General features: G+C 48.1%; 1 protein-coding gene across 3 annotated transcripts in view; it reads right to left on the minus strand.

The window, feature by feature from the left end:
• The window catches only part of SLC4A4 (solute carrier family 4 member 4), a 229,217-nt gene that overhangs the window by 14,484 nt on the left and 189,155 nt on the right, over window positions 1–25,578 (minus strand). For all 3 annotated transcript variants that reach the window (XM_064510424.1, XM_064510423.1, XM_064510425.1), the window contains exons 15-22: window positions 22,538–22,608; window positions 17,828–18,016; window positions 14,299–14,412; window positions 13,529–13,690; window positions 7,779–7,957; window positions 6,293–6,365; window positions 1,901–1,969; window positions 52–225 (exon numbers count right to left, since the gene is read on the minus strand). In XM_064510424.1, the coding sequence (XP_064366494.1) occupies window positions 52–225; window positions 1,901–1,969; window positions 6,293–6,365; window positions 7,779–7,957; window positions 13,529–13,690; window positions 14,299–14,412; window positions 17,828–18,016; window positions 22,538–22,608 (1,031 nt within the window). The remainder of the gene's footprint in view (window positions 1–51; window positions 226–1,900; window positions 1,970–6,292; window positions 6,366–7,778; window positions 7,958–13,528; window positions 13,691–14,298; window positions 14,413–17,827; window positions 18,017–22,537; window positions 22,609–25,578) is intronic.

Consider the following 25,578-nt stretch of genomic DNA (forward strand, 5'->3'; position numbering starts at 1 on the left):
GGCTACAAAAGGGAGGTAGGGCTGGAAAAGGTGAAGGAGAACATCACCTACCATGACAGGGAATATTATAGCAGCCACGGTTGACTTGAGAATCCAGAGGAGGGCCAGACACACCACCTGCAGGAACGTGAACAGATGGACCCTGCGCAGCGGGACGTGACGCAGATAGATAAAGTCTGGCTGATGTTTCAGAGGCATCAAGAGCAGCTTCAGACGATCCATGAACTGGATAGAAAATAAAAGAAAGATAGGCATTTAAATGAAAGCCGAGATGCACAAAAATGAGTGACAAAAGCATTATCAGACCATGAAGGGTGACCTTGAATGAACTTGCTTTCCTTCCATAAAAGAAAGTCAGCAGAGAACTCAGCACAGCTCTTCTATCCTGAGTAACCTTTTCTTAATGCATAATCAGCTAAACATTTTAACTCGGTTGTCTAAAGTTAGGCTCCTACATCTGTATTTGGCACCTAAACAGAGGCACTGGAGCCAAGCATCTCTCAAAGTGAGGCTTTCAGATGCCTATATTTTAAGCAGCAGGACTTCATGTGCTCTCATGATCAGCGTATAAACTAAAAAACTAAGGTGTCAGTGGAAATAGCTCTGCTGGCTTCAAAATAACTAGCAGGATCTGCTGCAGCTGCGGATGTAGGGAATTTTCTGTTGCAGGAAACACTTCATTACCCACAAAACTGAGAAAATAAGACGAACACCCAAAATACAGCCAGTGTCAAATTCTGGGTCACTGAAGCGAACCCATGTGTTTCTACCAAGAAACACTAAAAGACACAAAAGCAATGCATTTTCCAAAACGGTTGGAAACAGGGGTCAACGGAGGTGAGGGCAAACATCATGTTGACAAGAACAGAAACGCACCTAACTGAAGAAATGAGGAGCACAGACAGCTTTTCGGGCAGCATCACTTGCCCTAGGCTGGACATGATGGACTTGGAGTGAAACCAAAATCAGGATTTCTCATTGAGTGAAAAACATCCTTGATGGGTTGAAAACAAGCTGCACAGTTCCCTGACCACCTGGGCCAGAAAACACGGGAAATCCCCTCTATAAGAACCAACCGAAGGGTGAATATTACAATCCCTCCGTTGTCTCTTGCCAGAACTTGGGCCTGCTGCCCACTTCTGACTGATCCTGAAACCAGATTAATCGCAAACCAGTGAATGAAAGCCAGGGCCATTTTAAAGAATACCCAAATAAATTCTCATGGTGTTCGCAGAACACAGAGTCTTTTCCCATTAGAACACAACCGAGCACTAAAAAGAAAGGCCACGATTAACAGGGTGCCAGAAAGTAACAAAAACACTTCCAGCTTCCTAGCACCAATTAAAGATACTGCCCTGTGAGAAAGGCTCCTTACGTAATGTTTCCTCAACGACAAAGAAAGGGGGCTTGGCTTCCCTTCGCTTACAAACAGCAGTGTTCCCACTTGCTAACACTGCAGAATAATGCCGCCACCATAAATCACGTTAACTTGTTTTCCTTCAGCCGGTGCCAAACAGCGCCAAAGACGACCCGAGCGCCTTTGGGAGCGGAGGCTGTCCTCAGGGGTGTTGTCAGTGAGCAGGGGGTCAGGAGAGACCCGGGGGGCTTCACGCAGCACCCACCACCGCTCACACGGCCAGGGCTTGGCTGCTCGCCTGCTCACCAGACTCTTTCCTTTGGTCTCACTGTCAAGCCAGCCAGTGCACAGCAGTGTCTGTAAACAGTTGCTCCCCTTCACGGGTTACTTTGGAATGAAAATGAGGTGGTGAAGGAGAAGGGAAAGGCCGGAGAGTTATAAAAGAAAATCCACAGCGGTTAATGATTACCGTCTTCCGGACAAGGTCCCGCAGCGAATCTGCTCTCGCCTGTTAGAGGAGCCGGGCTTGCTGCGGGAACTCACCTGCACGCCGTTGAGGGAAGCGACGCCCATGTACAGGAAGACACCATACAGCACAGGCATAGGAATAAACTGGAGGGGAAAAAGAGGAGAAAAACCAAGCGTGAATAACCTGCGGACACAGCCCACCGTTGATACTCGGGGGGCCATAGTTCCTAACCCGTGCCACGCTTGAATTGCCCCTCTGACTGAAAGATGCGAAGTGGCAGAGCTGAGCAAGCTTTCTGCTGTATTTTGAGAGATGGGAGAACGTTTGTAGTATGAAAATGAATGGGGTAGAGGCTGAACGAGCCCTTTCTCTCCCATTTCAGTGTTACTCGGAAGCCTGTCCAAGAAGGAAAGGGAACAAAGCCAGCCGGTCCCAGTTAGCCATCAAAGCAACTGAGAGGCACGGTAAAACGTGTTCAAATAAACTCCGAACTCTTCCTTGCCTCTTGGTTTTTAGTGGGACTAGAAGCAGAAAGTAGAGAAGAAAAGACAGTATAATCCTATGATATGTCCAGCTCTGGAAATCTGTCCAGAAAGGCTGCTCTCTTGTGTCCCACCTCAGAGATGACAGGCGAACACAGCCTCTGCCTCTGCCCACTCCTTGACCCACATTAATGCACAACAAATTGCACATACAGGACAGTGAGTTACGCTCTTCTCTTCTAGGAACTGTACTTTCAAACACCAATTTCTGCTCCCTCAAGTCACCGGCGCTGCCCATTCCCACCTCACGGGCCGTGCGGCTGCTGACGTCTGCCCCTGGAAGCAAGGACGGCTCACGAGCAGGCGGTGCGCAGGGGCACGACGGCCCTGTCGCCACACGACTCGCCAGGTTTAACGGAAAGGAGCCACCGCTGAGTGCACCTTCCTCCCCACTTCAGCGAACGCCACTGTAATCCTCCCCTCGCACGCCACGTGCCCGGCCCAGCTACTTGAGCCATGCCTGCCTCTCATCCGAGGGCTCCTAAGTGCTTTGCAAACTCATGTCAACCGAAACCTGGCCTCCGTAACCTGCGGGCTCCTCTGGCAAGGAGCGCGCAAGGGGAGAAAAGCAAAGGAGAAAGCCTCCCGCCACCACAGACACCTGCACGTGGTAGCACCACACGCGCTCCTCAGATAAAAACGCTCCGCCGACCCGAAGCACAGAGATCTCCTCAACGGCAAAAACACCGCGCCGTTGCCAAAGGGGAGAGAGTTCCTCGGCCGAACAACAGAACCGTGTGCGGCCAGCGTGGCGTGATGCGAACGGAGATGCCTGGGCGCAACCCAAACGCGGGACCTGAATAAAGCCCGTTGTGCGAGTTATTCGCACCCCGAAGAACGGGAGCCCGGCGCGCGGTGCAGTGCCCGGCGGCTGCCACTGCAGGGCAGGCGCAGCACGCCCGACCTCTCCGCCGCCTCTCCCGCCCCAGGCACGCCGCTTCTCCGGCCTGGGCACAGAACGCATTGGAGAGGCCAATAACGCAGCGTTGGTTTACTGTTTTAGTGTATTCCCCACTACATTATTAATCATTTACAAGGTAATAAACACAGCGCCACGCAAACAGCCCTGGAGGCCTTGATCCTGATTGCATCCATATAACTTCAGGGACGCAAGCGCTGTAGTCACCGCGAGCATGTGCGCAATGCCGTCTGAGATCAATGCTTTGCCGGTATGTTTTTCCCTCTCCTCACCTGAGTCTCATACCCTATTATCTCCTGCAAGCTCCTTGACTGCTAATTTATCTTTGCCTTGGCTTCTTTGCTTCCTCGAGGGAGTTGCATTTATATTTCACATTAAAAGCCAAATGAATTTTCTGCAGCGTGGCTTCAGGAGCCTCCCGTTACTGCGCACGGTAGTGGGGAGGGACGGGGAGTCCGTGCGCGCTTCGCATAGCCCGGGATGTCCAAGGCATTCCAACCCCTCACTGCTCGGAGGGATTAGACCAGACAAGACAGCATCTCCTCCGGCAAGTTGGGTAGCTTTCTAGTTTAGCTTTCCAGTTCATTCCTACTGCTCCCTTTTTTCCCTTTCTTTTCCTTTTTATTATTCAAAAAAAAAAACCCAGAAAGAAACATTTCCAAATATTATTTCACCATTTCACGACAAATAATCCTGTAACTCGTTCACAGGTGAAACTTCAGCACGCTGTCCTGCAGAGTAGCAAGCAGTGCTTTCACTTGGAAAGATTTTGTTCTGGCAAAGTATCCGCTGACTATGGGATTGCTGGCTTGGAGATTCACAGCAAACCTGCTGCTAGCCAACAGAATTAAAAATGTATTTATAGGAAAGTGCTTGTCAGTCTCTTAGCAGGGCTGAGGATGTTTCTGTGGAGATCTGCCATAATTGAGTAGAAAGACCAGTGACATTCAAAAACAGCAGAAACACCGCAACACCCACAGAAAAGCAAGGATGGGATTATTCTGTGGATTGACCGTTTTATTGAATTTGGGCTCATTACTGTTCAATTTGCAGCTGGCATGAGAAGACTTGCAGGCTTTTCAATGCATTTTGCAAAGTGGTTCGTTACAGCAGGAGCCCCTAGCACTGGAGGTTGTTAAAGGTCCTGAAATGTTGCCAGGTAATTCCTGCTGGCACATGGATGAGGAGTGTGCTGATGTATCCTCAAACATCCTCCCGTGAGGGCCTAGGCAATACGCTTTCTTTAGGGAAGCGCGCAAGAATGATTAACGAATGAAACAATAACAAAGGAAATAATAGAGCCCAGTGCAGAAGAGGAAGGGAGCTCTTGCAGGGAAAGGTCACGTGAACTAACAACCAAAATTAATACAATTAGTCATAAATCAAGGGCATAGAAATGCCTGCTCGTGGAGAAGAGTAAACTATAACCAAGGAATAAAAAGCCGGCTAGCTGTCAAACAACCTTAGAAATCAAGAACAGGAAAAATTCTGACTTTATTAAACCTCTTTTCTCCTCTTTGTACACAAAGAGCACCATTGCTCTCTCCCTGCCTCCTTCCCTTCAGGCTCACATCTAGCTGTGCCTCACAGCCCCCTTAGTGTTGAACTTCCTCTCAACCAAAATTTCGTTCACCTGCTCCAGAGATGCTCCTCCAGACCCTCCTCTGCCCTGTCACAGAGTTAAGACACATCTTGCAACTGTTTATAAGTGGTAATGCATGTTACTGTTTTGACATCTTATGCTCGCGCCCTCAGTCTAGGGATCCATGGCGATGGACCTGTCGAGTTGAAATCTCCTGTTGTACCGTAGGCCTATGCTTAGGACCCCTTAGATAATCCCCACTGGAAAAGGCAGTATCCTGCACAAAGAATGGATAGGCAGAATTTCTAGATTTGATCTACAAACTAATGATCTATTGAGGGGGTTTTTCTCTGTGGTTATGTTCCAATAAATCTCAGACCTTGGAAAACAGCTACCTGTCTATAGGAAATGGTGCCGGTGGGCAACTGAGTCCTAACAAAGAGCAGCAGCAGCACGACAGGCCAGAGTCTTGGCTGAACCAGCAAGAAAAGAAATCAGCAGATTAAGAAATTGCGTTTTATCGCACTCATCGCTTTCCATACCGCTGAGCGGGGCAGCGCTTCTGAGCGACAAAGCGCGTGCTACTTTAGGAGGAACCAGCCCAAAAGAGCGCAGCTTGGGTTGCTGGGCTGGCTCTTTTTAAAAGCCAGGCAAGCTGCAGGAACCTCGCACTGCTGAGGTGCGTGCCTTGGCAGCTGTACCACGCAGGGCAGAAATCCCGCTCCGCTGAGGCAGCGGCAACAGGGCCAAAGGTTTTAGGCCAGCACTTCAGCCATGGAGTAACACCACCAGCTGCAGGCTCCACTCGCTGCCATCAGTGCTGCGCCTTCTCGCTCGTCTAAGCTACGTCCTCTCCATGGGCCGTGCATGCAGACTACGAGTAAGGACCAAGGGAAGATCTTCTTCATGTGTGTATAGAAGCTGTTGAAAATGCGCTTGTGGCAATTAATGCACATTGCAGGAACTAGGCTACCGTGCTGCCAACCATGCTTCCATCATACCGCCAACAGGCTTTCAAACTTCATCTGCAATGTATTTTCCATAAAAGCATAGGCACAGCAGAAGCATAAAGTACAAAATAAAACGCAACTTACTGCACACAAACATGCCAAAAAACCCTTAAAATAATTTAAAAAACACAGTCCCCCCCCAAAAAAAAACCAGCCCTAAAATTTGTCATTACTACTTTATAGCAAGCTACAGATACGTTATTTTTTCCTCCTAAGGAGTTTAAGCTTCCAGTAAACTATAAAACTGCATCAGTAATTCTCACTAATCTCCTCCTCCATACTTCAATGACAAGATTTTCAGTAGCATAAAAATAGGCCATTAGTAGCATAAAAATAGAGTCACTGTGGCATTGGCCGCTTGTTTGTACTTTAGCATGGTGAGGAGGAGGAAGCAGACAACGTAAGGTGCTTACCTTTAAGATGGGAGCCATAAATACAGACACACCGGTCAGAATGAAGACAATGAATCCAGTGACTCTCTGCTCCCTGAAATAAAATCAATGGATTAACAGCGTGGCTTTGGCTTTAATTCTGGTTTTATTCCCTCACAAGAGCACTCCAAACCCCTAAGAAGTCTGACATATGTGCAGCCACATTTTCAGCGGTGGCTGGCAATGGTAAGCCAGCAGCATCAGGTAGGTATCCTGTTTGCAGCCAGGCCTCATACACGTCTTTTTTCACATGCCAAATCTGTGCTTATATGTTTTTTTAGCTCCACTGTTTGTGGATCAACAGAGTATTGCTACTGAGTGAAGGCGCGCGTGTTTAAATGTTAAACAGCAAAAAACATTAACTAGCAGACCAAATTCTCTGCACGGCAGTTTTTATAACGTGCAATCAGATAATAAATCACTAACTCTCCACTCTTAAAATAGGAGCGTATTTTGCATATTGGTCGTAGTACTCCAACAGGCAGAAAAATGCTGTCTTGCACCGTTCTGTACGCTGCCGCACGCGCCACGTGCAAAGGAGGGTCGCGATCCCCCGGCCTGAGCCTTTGTGGGGGGGCTGAACATTTGCCTTAACAGGAACCCACAGCTGCTCCCAACATCTGAAAACACTTTTGCCAGGAACACTTCTTTGTACTGCAAGTTAGGCCATTAAATTTCAATTTAATCACCTAAATAAGTGGCCTGATTTTCAGAAGTGCTGCTGCTTCGATTGAAAGCACTTCAGACCACTTAATTAAGTCAACCGAATACAGAATTAATTGTTTGATTAAACAGAATTGACTGATCTAGGCACGACAAGTTTTAATTTTTTATCATTAAGCTTGTAGCGACTGCCTGTCTAATTCCCACTGACAAAGAAATCAGTAGGAAACGTATCTCCTTTCCCAAACACTGGAAAACTCGCTCTCATCTTGCTGAATAAGCTTCTGAAGAGTGACATGGGGATTTGTCGCAGGACCTTCCAAAGAGCCGCACTGCAGGGTTTGGAAATACAAAGAAAGCAGCGCAAAATTCCTCATGAAAACTTTGCAGTGTCCCATTAGCACCAGAACTCGCTATGTGAAGATCTGTGTGTTTAAATGTGGATGCCCAAAGCAGACACACAAATGGAAGTGCAGCGTGCAGGTTCCTGCTTTCCTTCCCTTATGCTCACTCTCTCATGCACGCGCTCTGTCCTGCACACAGACACGCACGTGGCAGAACAGTTTTCCTCCTTCTACAAAAGAGAAATTGCAGCAGGACTATCCCAGACAAACCTCTACATGGGTATTTCCAGAGGACAAGAAAAGCCTCTAGGAAGCATGGCTAATCTGAAGTTTTACTGCAAATCTAAGAGCTATTTCCCCTGAGCCTCTGCATCTGTCCTGTTGAAGTAAGACCATTTACAATACAAACACTGATCTTTGAGAGCAAACAAGGCAATTAGGGCCTTTCTGGTTTGACGTACCTCACTCCCAAAAACTTGGGCTGTTCTCCCGGAGCTGAAGTTTCCGTCTCCATCTTCAAGCTGTCGATATGAGCAATGGAGATCACAGTAGCAGCAACGTACCAGGGCAGACCCATAAAGGAGCATATAATCATGAGGATCGCCACCCAGAACAGATCCAGATGATACCCAGCACCTTTCTGTGAAGGGAGACGGACAACCTTAAGCTTAGTTATTCTAAATAGGTACAAATACCCCGGGCTCTGGCCCGGGGGCAGAGGACGACCAACGAGCAGCCTTTCCTTTTACACCATTTTGTGGGCAACAGCTTGGCCTGCTCTAAGAGAAAGACATTTTCCTAAGAGATCAGCAGAGCAGGACACCTTGCTCCGTAAAGGATCAATTACCGGCATCGGCAGGGAACACAGGTGTGCGTTACAGTTCTGGCAAGCTCCGAAAACAATACAAGCGGGTTCAGCAGTAAGCAGAGGAAAGCAGCAGCCTGGCAAGCTGTCTGGGAAGAGACAAAGCACCTTTCATACGAGATCCTGTATAGTACCTGGAAGCGGAGCTGGTACGGTGCAAGCCCTGCACCCAGTCAAATAACTGCCTACCAAGCGACTTGACACAGCAGGCCACGAGTCAGGTACAATCGGAGGGAGCCACGGTCACCCAAAAAGATTAGGTGGGCTACACATCAAAGCTTGAAAGCATTATAAGCAAGCCCTCAGAATAGAGTTATCTCCTGATTATAAAGGGTTTACGGGATTCTCAGGGAGCTCTGCATTGCCTCTTAAAAAACAAAAATGAAACCCCATTATATCGTGCTATTTTTATAATTAAGTGTTCACATTTTTTTAATGAGGTAACATGGTGGCAAGAAATCAAGGGCCCAGCACCATCCCAACCCCTTGCTGCTTCCCCGCAGCGTGTGCAAAAACAGAACAGCCCATCTGCACAGCATGAGACGCTTACGGCAACAAGGGAATTTGGACAGTGCGAGTGCATGGAAAGGCTGTCTGAAAAGCAAGATAAGGGTTTACAACGGTGCGAGCTGTTATCCCACCGATCCTGTCACAGGTACACAGGACTTCTCTGGACACAGGGGAAGGGCAAGATTTCCCCAGCTGTGCATTTGTGTGGGTCAGCTTCCCTCGTGCTCTCTAGTGCCCTGATTCGCAACAACACTGCACATCAACAGCTCCCACTGATTTTGACTGGTTTCGGGGGCCAGCAGCACTTTTGAAGGTCAGAGACCACTTCTGTAGGATGGAGAAAAAAGTTGTTCATGATCCCTCCTTAAAGTCCCTTCATTTTGACAAGTATAGCAGCTCCTTCAGTTTACAAAGACTTCTTCATTTGGCATCAGCAACTACAACAGTGCCTTTGTGGGCCAAGTGATCCGGCGTTTGTGCGAGTGACGGCCTGGATATGCACGTAGCTTTAAGCACCCAAACCACCCTTTAATAAAAACAGCCTAAAGCCTAACTTCAGTTTTAAGCAGCTGTTGTAAAACAACTCTCAGCCTAATGACTTAGTGAAGTCTACCTGACAGCAACCTTACGGGTATACGGAGTTAACACGTGCCATTTCCTATCGCAGTGCAAGATCTGAACTCGCACATCTAGAATAGGAAGCAACTGCAGGATCTCACAGTCAGGACTGCCCAAATGGTCTCCTCATTTTTGTTTGTGCCTGGGGCTGGAGGCACTTTCCTGGACACCCAAGTTTATGCCCTGTGGGTGAAAGCAACAGAAGAGTTGATGGGCTCATACCCTGTCAAAAGAAGAAAGCTGCCCTCTTTCCTTACTCCCTTCTGAAGACCTCTGATCTTCAAAACGGCTTGGTGAGAAATTCCTATGGAAACTGAAATTGGAAAAAGAATAATCTCGGTAAGAAGCTGACACTGAGGGCATGTCTACATGGTGCTCTGCAGCCAGCCAGACACGTGCTCTGCCCATGCTAAGCGGAAGCTATACGGATGCAGTCAACACGGCAGGGAGTCCAGGTGAGGGCCTTGTGCCCAGCCTAACATACACTGCCTCCAGCCAGGCTTATTAAGATCAGGCTCCTTTCCTGCCCACACTTAGAAGGCATATTAGTCCACTTCTTACACTGTCTTCTCTGGATGGGTCTCCTCATTGTCACACCTGCAAGGTTGACATGCTATTTGTCACATTAAAAGAAGATGGCCTTGGAGAGGTAGCAAAACCAGCCGGTACCTGCTAGCAAAACACTGGGTGGATTTACCCTAAAAGCTTTTTCCAACCATACATACCTATATTTACTAATTTTATTTATTTTTTAAATCCTTTAATGGGCTATGAAAGGAAATCGACCAGTCACAAATGTCAAAAGTAGAAGTGAAGAAACAGAGGTGCCACTGAAAAAAAAGAATCTTTAGAAAAACACTAGAGAGATCTCTAAGGTTTGATATTTTAAAGAATATTAAAGTTTTTTCGAACCTGTTCGATTTGATTTTATTGGCAAGAACAAATGTGTTGGACCTACTCGGTGACCTAGAGGGAAAGCAACCCTGCTCGACTTGAATGGTGTTCATTGTTTTCCTAGTATGTGCTCCGCTTACCTTGGCTGCCTGGCCAGCACCGCTTCGATGGCGAGTCAATGACATCCTGCCAATATTTTAACAAGGCACTAATAGGGAGGGAAAAAAAATTCCTCGTTTTGGCCTACGGAAGATTTTGTGTACTGAGACATTTTTTGGTGCAGAATAGCAGGGAAGGACCAGAGAACCCGCACTTAAACAAAAGCATCTTCCTGCAACCGTAACAAAGGAAGCAGGAAACAAATTTTTATATTAAACAGTACTTTGCTGGAATGTTTATACTTTGCTACTAAAAAAGTACACAGAGTGCGGATACCATAACCATGCTCAGCGCCTATAAACTGAGCAGAGATGAGGCCTCTTCCTCGCAGGGGAAGAACAGTGAATATATTCCCCCAGGGATCAAAACAAAATAAGGAAGAAGAAAAGAAAAGAAAAAGAACTGTCCAGCTGGAGTGGGTATAATTACATCTACGCAGCAGCACAAAGGCTGGATCATGAGAGCTAAACTGTACGTAAAGCTGAGGCCGCACCAAGGAGACACAGAGCCACCCAGATGCCCGGGGTGAGGAACTAAGACACCTGCAGAAAGCGAATACGCGCTAAGAGCACCTTCTGCCAGGCTGGCAGAAATCTGCTCTGTACCTTGCCTCCCCAGGCACCTTCACCTAATGGTGTGCTTCAAGGTCAGGGTAAAGATTAGCCTCCCCTTGAGGGAGGAAGATGGGGGCACAAGATTAATTATGTCTGCCCAGAGCCAGGTGGCAGAAAGTGATGTTCTGACGGTGGTTTCAAAGCAGCGTCACGACTCTCCGCCAGCACTTCCACTGCCTACCAAGCCTTTCCCCTTCCCTGTGGTTCTCACTCGCTCCTCCAGGTCAGTCCTAGGATGGTCTTAAATCTTGCGTCAGTGGTCCAGTGACCACAGTGCCCACATGAACTGGGACATCCTCTTCAAGTATGAGCGAGGTTGACAGAAGGGCTGCATTTCCAAGACAAATAGCTCTCTAAATAACTGATAAAGCTCGTATCTAAATAACGACCCAGCATTACCCATGTTTTGGATGAGTCTCTACTCTCACAGTCTAGGCCACTTGAAGTGTCTCCTGTCAGCAGGAAGGGAGAGTCTTCTTTTACAGGAATTTGGTATTTTTCAACAGAACTGACCGTGCAGGGAAAGGAAAAACCCTACAGGCACGAAAAACTGTGCAGCGCCAGTTTGGAAAGTTTATTTTAAAAACATTACTACATCCTAGGATGTTATAGGTCAGCAGGTATAAAGCTCTTTAAAAAACATCCAATTGTGGCCATACCTTTGGTGTATCTAAAATGTCTTCAGCTCATTTCTTGTATTTTACAGTACTGTAAAAGCAACTTGGCTGTCCTGCTTCAGCCATCTGTTGCCATAGCTGTCACGGGTGGGTTCCCGCAACGGCCCCACAGCTCCAGGACCTCCTTCTGAGCAGCCCGCAGCCGCACCAAGACGCTGCACTCGCTCGGGGATGGCCAATGCACAAAGAGACCTTGTTCTGCCTATCGCTTGGCACATCCAACAGCGATTGCCTTACATGATAAACATGTTAATAGGGGCTTGTCAGATTTGCCCGTTTTGATAAGGCGAGATAGATTTTGGCGCTGACACAATAACGCAGTGCTGTCCAAAGAAAAACGAGGTCACGGCTCAGGTTAAACCCGAGCTCCTGAGTGAAGGAGGCCCTTTCGAGCAAACAGGTTCCCGCAGCGCGCACAACTTTCCCAGCAGCAAGCCTAAGCTCCGAAGAGCGGGTGCTGCCTGCGTATCCACGCACAGCAATCTATGTACTCCATGGTTAGCTTTCATCCTCTTCCTACCTGACATGGCCACATAAGAGGATACCCCGCCATGAGTCAAACATTAGAGCTAGGTAAAGTATCCATGCTGAACTCTGAACTCCCCTGTACATGCAGCCTAGCATCAGGATTCAAGGCATTATTCAAACAGGGCAGGAGAAGCTGCCAGCCCAGCTCTTTCTGCCTGCCATGGGTATGGCTCACATTGAAACACCCTCCCTCAATAGGCTTCCCCCCGAGTGAGACCCCAGACCGGTGGATTCACTCCGGCCACCTTCCTTTTCCCCTTCATGCTGAACTGCAGAAATCTGGGAGGAAAAATCAGATCCATAAAGTATCACCTCATCATGTGTCACAGAAATGCAGGAAGAAAGCTGACCATAATCACAAGGCAGCTTCCTCTCCTTAAAAACAGTAGCAGATGACAGGGAGCAGATCAGTGTCTTTGAGGGAGGAAGGGGGCGGGAGGAAGTTAGGTGCTAGGAGCCATCTGATGCTAGAGGAGAGGTCTGAGTTAGCTGAACTTGAATTTGGGACTAGTTTCTTAAGTCTGTGAAGTGAATGGCTGTTTGGAAGCACCAGCATTACCAAAACCCAACAGTTTTGCACAGCAGCTGTAAGGCAGAAATCAGAGCCTTATGCTGGCCCAAGCAGGTTTCCATATTTCTTGCTGGGAAAAACGCCAGAGAGAAAGTCCGCCAAGGATCCTCACTGGAAGACATCCTGTCCTTCCTGGATGTCTTTTGATATCAGAGTTAGGGACATGTTTCAAAGGCATGAATACTCTCGGTAGTATATATAGCCATGTTTCCTGGACGAAGCAGACAGCATGCATTTACCCTATTCAGGCAGACACTGTGAAGGACAAAACTTCTTTCTCCCCAGTTCCTGACTGCATTTAATTTAATGATTTCTCATCTCCTACTGGAAGAGCAGAGCATGCCAGATGGACAAGTAAAGTGGACAAACACATAACTACGTGTTTGTGGATAGATGCACACTCTCTTTCCCATTTTAATTCTTCAAATGGCAGAGTCCTGCAGAATAATCAAGGCATATAACACCTCTGGGATCAGAGCTGGTAGATACTAAAATGAACTTCACCCAGCCTTCCCACTGAGGTAGACCTGTTCCACTTCCAAGAATATAGTTGCAGGAGTAATAAGGCTAAAAAGGTAGTAAGGTGCTGTTTAGATCAGTACGTCTGCAAGAGGAGTTTTGAATAGCCTGTGTGTATAAATAATACAATGGTTTCCTTTGCCACGCTCACGTTTACACCTGAAGAGCACAATTCTCTCAAGGAAAGATCCGAGTACTGTGAAGAGCCAGCGTGGGCTAGCTCTTTGCACACATGCCAGGCCTGAGGAACACCCACCTTGAGCTTGTGTTCCTTCCTGTTGACGATGACGGCTGTGATTTGCTGATCCATGAAGATGAGGATAGTCACCAGCAGTGCAGGGATGGCTGCAGCGAGATACACCCACCACGGGTTCCCTCCGAAAGGTGGGACAAACCAACCCCTCTCGGGACTGGTTGGCTTTTAAGGGCAAGACAGGAAAGCTTGTATTAGCGGTAATATAAAAGCGAGTTCATCCTAGTACAAACACATTTATATTTGCAGCAACAGGACTCCTTCTTCCCTTGAATGGCTACAGGGAGACACTTGGGGCTTGTGACAATTTAATCCTTGCCATAAGCACTAATGAAATGTTCTTAAAAATTAGGAATTGCTTGTATAGAGAAGCTTTTGCAAGCTGATCAGCAACAAGGTAACAAGGAGGCCTTTCAGAGGTCCACCTGCAAGCACCTTTGAGCAGCTTCTCTAAAATGCCTCCAAGGACCTGAATGGGGGATTACATGGTCCCTGGGTGGCTGAGCACAAACTCGGCTTATGCGAGTCCTGGAGCAGGACCCTGCACTGCCCAGAGGAGGTGGGAGAAGCTGGGCCTATCTTCAAAGCGTGGAAGCAAGAATTAGAAGATAAATCAGCCAACCAAAATGGTACTAATGAAAAGGATATCAGCTGAGTGAAACAGTCCTCTCCAGAGAGCTGACTTCTTTGCTGTCTGGGAGCACCTGAGTTTATACAGGGCAGCTAAAGGAAACCTATTACAGAGGCCACGGAACAAGCTGACAGGTACATACCTTGAATTCACTTGGCACAATTAGTTTTGGTGTGTCCACACCTACCAGGGCATCTATCCCACAGAAAATCAAAATGGACAAGATAATGGCAAAGTCACTGATGAGCTTCCTGGCCTGAAACAGAGATTGATATCATAAAAACAGTTAGTCCTATGAACAACCATTTTACCCATGCATTCCTTTCAATGCGATACTCTAGCCTTGCATTTGGTGGCAATACAAGCTAATCATTTCTTTTTTGGTGGAAACAAAGGTGCACATTGTAATGTCTGGTGCCATTCTTCTCAATGTGCCTCGGTACTTTATTGCGCTGTCTGAAAGCCAAACAATTAAGCCTAAATGGAAGTACGAAAACAAGCCTAAGGAAAAAGAAAACTGCTTTTGTAAGAAACTCCCACAAGAATTCTTCAAAGCAGTCCTGCTGATATTACAGTCGACAGTAGCCAACAATCACCAACACGAATGCCTCGTTCCTCCGCAGCAGTGCCTAACAGCTTGCGATGCAGTCCTGCTGAGCAAAATCGGCCCTTTCTTTAATACGTAATTTCCTGTGAAAGATTAAATGCACTTGGAAGAGACGGTGAGGGCAGAGCTCAGGCGAGACTCCAAATACCTCTCCATGCAAGGCGCGAGATGCCTGCGGAGCGTGCCGGGGAGCGCTGCCGGCCCGCTGCGAGCACACGGCTAGCACCGCTCGCCGACCCTCAGCACCAGCCCAAGGCCAAGGCAGATGGGACCTCGGAGGGACACGAGAGGCTCTGGGTGGAAAGGGGCCAGGACTGCCTGTTAACTGCTACGGAAAGGCAAACTGCAGAACACCACTAACTTTTAAAAGGGAGGAAAATGCAGAAGCAAATATTTTCTGCGTGCCCGAAGGAAACGAAGGAGCGGTTCTGCGCCGAGCAGTGCAGTCACGGCCACTTCATGTCACCTGCCTTCCTGCTGGCTGGTTGATGAACAGCCACAACTCTCCCAGTTCAAATCAAAGAGCAGAGCCTTCCTAGAGGACCCTGTTTGTTGTTGCTCAGCAGATAGGAAAGGGGTTTTCCAAAGTGGACTCAGTTTACACCGAACTCCTGCCTCGGTGAGGACTCAATTACCTGATTGTGGGCTGCATCTTGATGCCTGTCAGCACCTTCGGTTCTCATTAATTAGGGAACTGTGTTTCTTAACATCCCTTTAGCTCTAGGCATGCTTGACAAACTGCTTTGTAGTCTCCTTCGGGGGGCTAATACCCACTTCTGGGCCCTTGGGACAGATCAAAGCAATTTACACGTGGATTTAAAAGGGAGCTGTAGGCCAAGTAGGGCCTTTGTGACCAGAGTCACAACATTAAAGATCTCTGCTATCGGATGGCAATGATTAATCTGTAAGTAAAAACTTTGTTTCCTCACTTCCAAATTTTTTGTCCTGATTCATTTTTCCCATCAGTATATTTAACTATTTCCATCCAGTCGCTGGAAAGAAATAATTTAAGATAGATTTTCTTTACAGAAGACCCAAAACTATTCTAAAGGCAGCTAAGCGTGCATTGTACCATTGGCATTACAACTCACATAGATCTCAAGAATGATTCTTAGACAATTTGGGTTTCTTTTTTCTCTTTTTTATAGACATACATTTTCATGATGCATCAAGTCACATTGAGAGAGCTTTCAAGATCAACTTCCAATATTGACAAATATCAAATGTTTATGAATCAAATTTAAAACACAGTGACATTTCTACAGATATTAAATACTGTCTTCTTCCGTTTGTTTGTCTTTTCATCTCTGATTCTTGAGGGTTCACATATTCATGTCTTTCTGTAATATCACCAGAGCCAGAGACTTTTTTGACAAAGGTTTAGCTTCTCATACCATCTCAGGATTCCTAAGGCTTGTGACTTTAAGAAAAAAATCCCCAGACTCTGTTCTTTTAATGTGACTTATTTTGCAATGCAGATAAAAATCTGGGAAAGGGGAGAAGAAATGGCATTTTGCACCAGACATTGGTGTAAAAAAGACCCAATCTTCCATTATAGGTGTGATGTTCCGTACGAATGGCAGAGACTACTGTCAAAGTAATGAATCTACTGAAACAGACAGCAAAAGAAAGTAGGCTCCTCAGTTAAATCCTCAACAGGCATAAAAGAGTGCTACTGAAATCAATAACACTACGACAAGTTAAAGCTGCCACTGGTCAGGCCCCAAGATTTAGCTGGGCAGGACCCATCGTGCCTGTCCGTAACCTGCGTGAACTTTTCAACATTGTTCCTTCCAGGCTTCCCAGGTTCACATGGTTACAGATAAATTGAGCTGCATTCCAGCCTGGATGGAATTTGTTTCCTTTTTATTAAAAATAATAAAGGTTCAATTCTAACACGGCAGAACAGTAAACTTCCATGCAGGATAAATCCCGGTGTGTCAGAATGCCAAAAACAGGGGGAAGGTCTCCGAGAGAAAAATGGCTTTGCTACACACGGAAACCGCCAACTCGCACGTCTGCCTTCTGTCAGGTTCAGACTCTGATCAAACTGGGAAAGGCTCGGCCTTGGGGAGGGCAGAGCTTCTAGTCCAGGGTGTTTCAGCTGAACCCCTCACAGATGCAAGGCTTGGATTTTTTCTCTGCCTTCATACCTTTACCAGCTGTTGCTGCAACTTTAGTTGGGGAGACAGAACAAGCAGATGTCTGGTGAGCCACTTGAGACTTACAAGTTGTCTGTAAGTCTGAGCAAAGTTGCATTTAAATCAACGCAAAGATTATCAGGACATTGCTATTTTGCATCTGATCCTAAGGGAAGAAGTGGAAGTTCTCCTGTAAATCCGTACCAAAACAGGTAGGCCAAACACGGACTACAGCTGAGTTCAACATTTTTGCACTGATTTCTGAGTATTTCACATGCTAAATGGTAACACGAAAGCTGTGCCTCTGTTGTCACGTTCTGTACGGAAAGCTAGCTCACCAGCTTCCACTCTACGATGAAGCAAAGGGCTGCTTCTGTCCTCCCCAAATATTCCCTCTGGCTATAAGCAAGGAGACTTTTGACGTAATGACAAATAGCCACTTTTCGGCATTTGATTTTTGTGCAAATGTCCATGCACCCTACCCTGAATCAGTACAGCACATTCGGCTTTATACCTGACACTGAAAATGGCCAGTTGAGACTGTATATGCCTCAAATACTCTTCTGACTTCTTAAGGCTTGAATCAATCTCACCCAGATATATGTAATAATACATATCTTAGCTTCAAGATATGTTGCCTTCAGTACCTTTAAAATCATTGTCACATCCCAGTGACAGATTTTGACTCTACTGCTGACTTACTTGGGCCTTCCTTACATTAAAGGAGAGAAAGAGAGTGAAAGCTAAGCAATTACAGGACGTACCTTGGTTAACCAGTGCCACGCTTTTAGCCCAACGAATGCAACCTGGCCTTCCTACAAAGCATTTGTTGCTGTGTGTCGCAGCTATAACAGCGGGAGGGCTTACCTTTGCACTCTGAAGGAGTGAAGGGACAGGCTGCTAGGATGAAAGGACATACTTACAGTGGTTGGAAAATAGCGACTGGTCTTGAACTTCTTCAGGGCCATGGAGCAGGTGTAGGTGCCAAAGAAGAGGATGAAAGACATGAGGGTGATGTCAGGGACGTATTTACAGTTGTTGCCCACAAGCTGTCCTCCGTACTTCAAGCACTCCTTCTTTGTCAGAGACGCCCAGTCAACGGTGCTGTTGTACTGCGAAGAGAACATCTCCATGAAGCTGCGTGCGCCTAGACGCTGATCCGCACTAACGCGGACAGGGTGTTGGGAGAAAAACAGGGAGCTCCAGGGAGGCGTGGGGCTGAAGAGACAAACCCCTGTGCTTGTGGGCAGAGAGAAAGGATGGTAACCTGCAGAGAGGATCAATATTACCTGGGACTCGGAAAGAAGACACACTTTTTTGAGTAGGGAATAAGCCAAATGGAAAGCTGAGCTCTCTGTGGCACTTCTTCCTATAGGCATTTTGCATTCAAAGGACAGAGAAAGCTTCCTTCTCCATCATCCTTTCAAGTGCGAGGGGATCCCTGCTGAGGCTGACCACCAAACCCCACCCCTGCCTGCTCGCGGGAGGCCATTTCAGCCGCCATCCCCACCGCGGGGAGCCCCCCAGCCCCGCCAGCCTCCCTCCGCTGGGTTCCTGCCTGCCACGCTCTGCGCGTCCCCCCTGGAAATGCCATGTTGGAAACCCCACGTAGAAGCTGCGGCGGCCTGAGACAAGCTCTACCTCCGCTCTCCGTTGCTCACTCACTGCAGATGACACCTCATCTAGACCCGCTTCTCTCAGATACAGACTAGCGCTGTTTCCACGACCGAAAAGCTTTCTCCTTGCCCTTTCCTGAAACAAGCCCTGAGCTCGCCTCGAGCCTGCCGGCAGCACGAGGCCTCCGCACAAACAGCGTTGCCACGTGGCAGCTAGTCACTGTCACTCACCCTCTGACGAGCTCTGAGATGGCTCTCCTGCTCACGTCTGACTAAAAGGAGAGCTGCAGTATGTTTAAGTTATTCTTTACTTCTTTGGCCGTATGCACCCAGCGTTGGGAGAAGATGTAGCCGCAGCTACAACGTAACCCCCCCACCGAGAGCGAGCAGGGCAACCCGGCTTCACAGAAACGTTCTTTGTTTGCCCGTACGGATTTAGCTTGCGCGGGTAGGTTGCAGGTAAGCGTGCTTCAGATCCTCGGCAGCCTCAGGAGACGCTACTCCTCCGCGCAGGCAGACTTACCAAAATCCCCTGCACGTGGCAGAAGAGCGGCCAGAGCGCTGCCGAGGCCCACCTCCCCTCCCTGCTACACCACCTGCAAAGACCTCCCCGCCCAGACGCTGCCGGGCCCGCGCGCGAGGTGGCCCGAGTGCCTTGCCCAGGCCGGCGGGGATCGGCACTGGCACAGCGGGTCACTGCAGAGCTGGGGAAATTTGCCGCAGAATGTCCTACAGCCTCAACGCAACACCCACAGATAACATAATTTCCACTGGCTTTGTAAGACCCATGGGTCCCTTCCCCACAGTATCCCTGAACAAGAACCTGTATTTGAATTTCCTTTAATTGCTTCCATCCTGATGCAAAGACACTGTCACTAATGATGACTGACTGTAATTGCCAGACAGGGAGACACTATTTGTATTTAAAATCTCATTGTGGAATCCAGAGCCGCACAGGCCATGCTAGATGATCATCTGTTTCCTAATGCGTCTTGCAAAGCGGAGCCCGAGGAAGTGTGTTTTCCTCTCCCTGTGCGTGTATAATTCATAATAATGTCAGCGCGGGGATAAGGACAGACCAAATACGAATGCATGAGAAGCCAGGACTATAAACGTGCATATAGCAGCGAGCTCCTGCGTCTATTTGAGGCGCGCATAGCGAGCACCGTCTTAAGGGGAGATTGTGAATCCAGAGAGTATATGTTAATTCCAAGAAGAGGTTAAGGTAATTGCGGGTACCTACAAACTTCTGCCAATCTGGGGGGCTTTAGAATCACAGGGTCTCTACTCCTCCATTTCTGCATAAAAACCCATCCTCCATTTCTGCATGAAAACCCAAACGAAGAAAATTACAGTCCTGGAAGACATCCAATTAGAGAGAGAGAATATTTTAAAATACTCCAAATGAATAAATACATAGAGAGAAAAGAGAACTTTTCTCCAAACATTTTCATTGTAGAAAACTTGTCACAAATGCAGGAACAAACTAATTCAGACCCATGTGCAGTTTACCAAAAAGGGATGTTCCTGAGGCAAAAGCGCAAAGCGCAAGAAGTTGTTCTCAATAAGCAAAATTTTCAATTAGGAAGTCGAGCAAAGTCTTACTAGAAACCTCGTTCATAATGTGTACGTTTACAAACACGTCACATGCCACAAAACGCTGGATTTTTATCCCGTTGTGGTCTGAAGCTGCACGTAAGCAACCGCAGCCTCCTCAGCCAATTTTGTGAATCCAAAGAGACGCAGCTGAACTGAGGCCAGATTTTGCTGACGCTGATGTGGGGGGGAAGCAACCGCCGCCACCCCCCAGCTACCCACTCGCACTCGACAAGGTGCCGCCACATTTGCTCTCTCAGTATTGCGGCACCGAGCGGCAGCAGTTTGTCCCTCCTCGGTGGCATTTCCCCCGCATCTGCCCTGACTGTCACCTTCAGGGCTGCCGCGGAGGGCAGAGCGAGCGTGGCTTTCAGAGCGGCGAGGATCAAGAGAAGCAAGGTTTGGGGGCACCTTTTAGGGCACCCTGCAGCAGCAGCGGACGTCCCACCGCGGCCGGCATCCAGCGCAAGCGCCCGGGACGGTTGGCGAGACGTGGTCCCCGGTCCCGCCGCAGTGCCACGTGCAAGGGAGCGCAGCCGACCTCCGAGCCTCGGGCTCGCTCCCCGGGCAGGGACCACGGCAGAGCGCCCGGCTCTCGTGGGGACACTGTGGCCCCCTGGCTCTTTTCAAAATCAGCCTGAGAGATGCCAACGCGGTCTGACAGGAGGCCCCAGACAGCCCTACCGAGTCGCAGGGAAGGTGTCACAACAGGGGCTTTGGGAACGGGGGCCTGAGATGCTGAGATTACTGTTCCAAGAAAGCACCGTCAGGAAATGCAACTTTGGGGGTTATTTTCATGTCTCCAGGCCTCGATTTAGTCCTTTGCCTTCCTCTTCAGCATGCCTACCCTCTCCCGAGACTGACAATCAAATGCTAAATCCACAAATAACAAGCAGAGTTGCTCTTGCTCATGAAACGAAAGTGGCAACTGGCACTCTTCTCCTGACAGGTGGATTTAGGCGTCCTGACGGCCGGCGCTGCCTCAGAGCTTGGGGCTGCTCGTCACCCCGCAGAGCAGGATCTGCTGTGACGGGCAGCTGAACAACGAGGCCCTCAGTTCAGCCCTCGCGCAAGCAGCCAGCTCTGATGCTCCGGAGCTGCAGCAAGCGAGCAAAGAAGGCACAGAGCGGGGAAGGGCACACGAGGTCCAGCCTGTAGAGCCACCGGCCGGCCACGAGCAGACCTCGTTTCTGCTCCTTCACTCTCCTGCTGACCTGCCATGGGGCCTTGGGCAATGCCCTTTCCTTCAGGTTTGTGTCTCCTGTGCGCTTCTAGAGCCCCGAGCCGTCTTGCCTGAATGAGCTTGGTGTCCCCAGCTCAGAAACCTTTCCCTTTCTGTTGGGGCCACGCGATGCCACACGAGAGTGGCCACTCTATTAAAACAGTTTACTAGGATCTGTATTCTTAAGTAAAAACACATTATTCTACATCTCAGCATGTTTCCCCTGCATGAAACACAAAACAGAGAGTTGAAACCGCCAAGCTCTCTTTCCCTCTCATCATCCAAAGCTCACTGCCTCGGTGAAATCTGGAAAAACCAGTACTGGCTACAGAAAATCAAAAAACAGGATGCAAACAGGACTCTTCAAAGGAAGGGCTGGTCATAACACTCATGTCATTACCACCCTGGGCTTGATGAGGTCTGCACACAAGGATCCTGCTAATTCCCAAGGAGAACTGTTTCCTTCCTGCCAACATGTACAGATTGGGCTGCAAAAAAAGGGCCTGCCACTCGCAAGAAATTAGTATTATCAGATTATGTACATAGTATTCCATGTGCTGTACTTTGAGAAACGCTTCGAGGCTAAAGCAAGCACACGAAAAGAAACAGTGTCGCATTGCTTATTAGGAAACAGGAAGTTCTACCATGAGGATTTTCTTTGTGTGATCAGTTATTGAGCTACTTGTATTGTCCAGCAGAAACTCATGGCACTTACAGAGTTCAGGCAAACCACGAAGAAGCACGTGAACTGCACTTGCAATCAGTGCCACTGGAAGGAATAGGTAAGCTGAAATCCAGCTGTAGTAAACTGCTGGCTCTCTCATAACACAATCAAGGGAGGGAAACAGAGGTGGTGAGCTGCCCTCGGTTTCAGCCATGCCAACTTCTCTTACGTCAACACACTGCCAGGTCTAGGCCAAAACCAGTCAGGTGATACGAGGCTGCATGTTCCCATGGAAAAGCACTGCTGGCATAAATACCTATTAATTTCCTCACTTTGGGATTGACGGCTGTTTCTGTTCAGTGAAAAAAAAAAAAAAGCAGCCATAGTTTCCTCTCTTGGGGCTGGACTGCCGCTTAAACACTGCCTCTTTGCACAGTGCAAGTATGAGGAGCGGAGGGAGGCCAACCTGCTTCTTCGAGCCCCCAAACACCGCGCGGATGCTTCCAGGGCCGGCCTTCCTGGAAGCCTCACTTACCATCTCAGCGGAGGAGTAGGACAGCCCATCAGCCGACAGCACACTTGTCCCATTAAATAACGAGCTATTAACTGCAAGAGAGGACAGAAACAGAAGTACTGTGAGCGTGGTGCTGAAAGCATATCTAAGCTATTAAATCATTCGTTACTAGATCTTTGTAAAAGAGCATCAAATTGTATTTGCAACCTCTTTGCGCCAGTTAAGTGAGTCTCAAGTATTGTTTCTGAGTGACTCAAATGCATCAGTCATAAACACTTAAAGAAAGAAAACAACTTGGTAAGAAAACATATTCCAAGCCACATTTTTTTTTTGGAATTCACTGTAAAACAAAATGGACAGATAGAAAAACATACAGACAGATGATACATAATATTGTGGATTTTGCAATATTTTCCTAAAGATTTCTGGATTAAAATAAACACCTAAGAGCCTGCCCCCAAAAGATAGCGAAAAAAGCAAAACGCACTTCAGAACCCAGCACAAACACACTTTGAGAAGTAAAAGATAGTAAAAGTAAAAGAAGTAACTGAAATCAAGAGAATGGAGATGATTTATTTTAAAGAGGGGCTCCGTTGGTTGTGACCTAGCTGCATGTTTCTGTCCTGCCTCCACAGGACTACACAACATTTGCATTTTAGAATACAAGTAGGAATGCAATTTTTCCTGCCAACAGACTTGTCGAGCACATTCCCATGTTTTATGTAGGTTTTGCAAGTACTTTTATGTCCGGTGAGAATACTTAAGTTTGATTAAACACCCTATAGGGCACATGTGTTTCTTTCTAGGGCACATGCTCCTTTCCTAGCATCTCCAATCATGTCAAACACCTCTTTGGAGGCTTGACAGATGAGGGAAAAGGCCTTTTGCGTGGCGGAGGCTGCTGCCTCCGAGCAGGAATACGCAAGCAGGTGAGTTCAACGAGCATCAGGGCACTGTCACCTCGGGACTGAAAAACCGCAGTGAACGGAAAGCACCAAGTCATCACCTTCCACCCCTGCAGGCAGCTCAGCTGGGGCGGCTCAGCAGCCTCCGTGTTGCAGCGCTCAGCCTGTACGTTTGCCGTGCGCCCGCCTGCTGCGCTCCCGCGTGCTCTCAGGAGAACGTGCGATGTCAGCAAAGTCTGAAAATCTCTCTGCTTTTACTTTTTCTTCGCCAGAACAGACCAAGAGGACAGAGGATTTCTTTTCTTCCTCTGAATTCCCTGCTGGCCTGAAGAGAAACCTCCTACAGCTGTACCTCTTTTAACTCCAGGTCTAAATAGTTTCTCTGGGGATGCTTTTCCTCCTGAAAGCGGAGGGAGTGTGGTTTTTGCAGTTGTTTCTGTGTTTTAACCTCTATAAAAGAGTGCGTGCTTGCTCGAAGACGTGCAGAGCGGAGGTACGCGGATCGAAGGGGAGCCGCACACGCCGCGCTGCCTAACGATTCCCAGAGCAGAGAAAAATCCTGCCGGCGATTTCAAAAGCATTACCTTAGCGTCCTGCGTGACGTCTTCCTCCAAGCCCTAAGCAAAGGCCATTCCGGCCTGAAGGAAGAAAAGTCTCTCCTCTTCCCCGAAACGTGGGCAACAAACAAAGCTCCCCCTCGGCCCCCAGCAACCCCGCGGCAGCTCATCAGCCACCGCTAATAACACCCCTGACAGCAGCGGTGGTTTTCCATGCTTTGGAAAAACACTGGAAAGAAATCACCTGCCGCCACATTACGCAGCATCTCCTAGATTCAGGCATGCCCGTTCACTAATCAGGCATTTGCTTTTTTATTCCATTTCCTAACGCATGAGAGAAAGCTTACAAACTTTCGGGGAGGAGAATGTCCTATTAGCTAAAAAGCATAACTGATGTTCTCATAAGCTTTTGATATCTGATTATGAAACCTCCAACAAGGCGACAACAGTCCTGCGATGTGGTTTGCAGACAGTCACGACGCTGCTAGGAATCCAGCCTTCCTCGGATAAAACCCCGATCCCACGACTTGGGCTGCGCTGCGGCTCCCTCCTCAGCGGATCACCCCAGGGCCAGAGGGGAAGAGCACAGGCAGCGCTGCTGGGGCACAGTTCAGCTCTGCCTGGCCACTGACACCACGCTGCGCAGGTGCAAAATACCGCAGAAAGGTAATGGCGATGTTGTAGCTCTGCGTTGCACTGTTATAAAGGGCTTTAGAAAGTGCTGGACATGCAGAGTCAGGCCACTTAGGTTTTGTGAATGAGAAATGGAGACATCTTCCACAACACCAGTGCATTTTTTGCAAAAAGCAGAAGAAAGGGTGCATCCTCTGGGGAACACACTGCAGAAAGCTGAACCGACACCGCAATGGCTACGTATGACCCCATCATCATTTCATGAATCTTTCTGGTGTCATGCAAAGGGATTCAATGATTTCCAGCAGAGTGATGCGTTAAAAATGTCAAGTGAAAGGCAACATGGATTGTTCAGAGATGGTTCAGGCAGCAGTGGTGTTAACAGTCCTGTTGGAGGATCCGTGCTACGTGCAGAGCCAACGAAGAGAAGCTGCAAGGCTCTTTTTGAAAGTACTTTTCTTAGCTTAGACTTTCCTAGCTGTTACCCACGACTTTGCTGCTGATTTTCTGTTGCATGGCAGGAGAGAGACCTTTCTCTGCAGCGGCAGTGAGCAGCTGATGGGGAGACCTTGTATTCCAGGAGCAAGAATTAAACCTGTTGCCGTCTTTCCCTCATGGCCGCTGTCTGTGTTTATACAGAGACACTGCTAAATGATGCTGGCACCAGTGTATTTCAGACCTGTGAAAGGTGCCAAATGGTCAGTGTCAAGACTGACATGCTAGCAACTATTTCATAGGCCATTTGTTTCTCCGGAGACTTCCTTGCTCCTATGCGTCAAATCCACCAGGGAAGGGCATGCCACCAGCACATGGGCCCAGCGAGTGCCAGCTGCTGTGTGAATACAGTAATCGCTGTCAACGCGCTGCTTTACACACACAACACTAATTATTTTTTCGACAACAACAAAAAAACAATGTTCAGACTGAGTTTAAGCCTGGAATCACTCTGTTTGTTGCTCCCTTGCCA

This window comes from Dromaius novaehollandiae, chromosome 4 (assembly GCF_036370855.1).
Source record: "Dromaius novaehollandiae isolate bDroNov1 chromosome 4, bDroNov1.hap1, whole genome shotgun sequence".
In the NCBI taxonomy this organism is placed as follows: Eukaryota; Metazoa; Chordata; class Aves; order Casuariiformes; family Dromaiidae; genus Dromaius; species Dromaius novaehollandiae.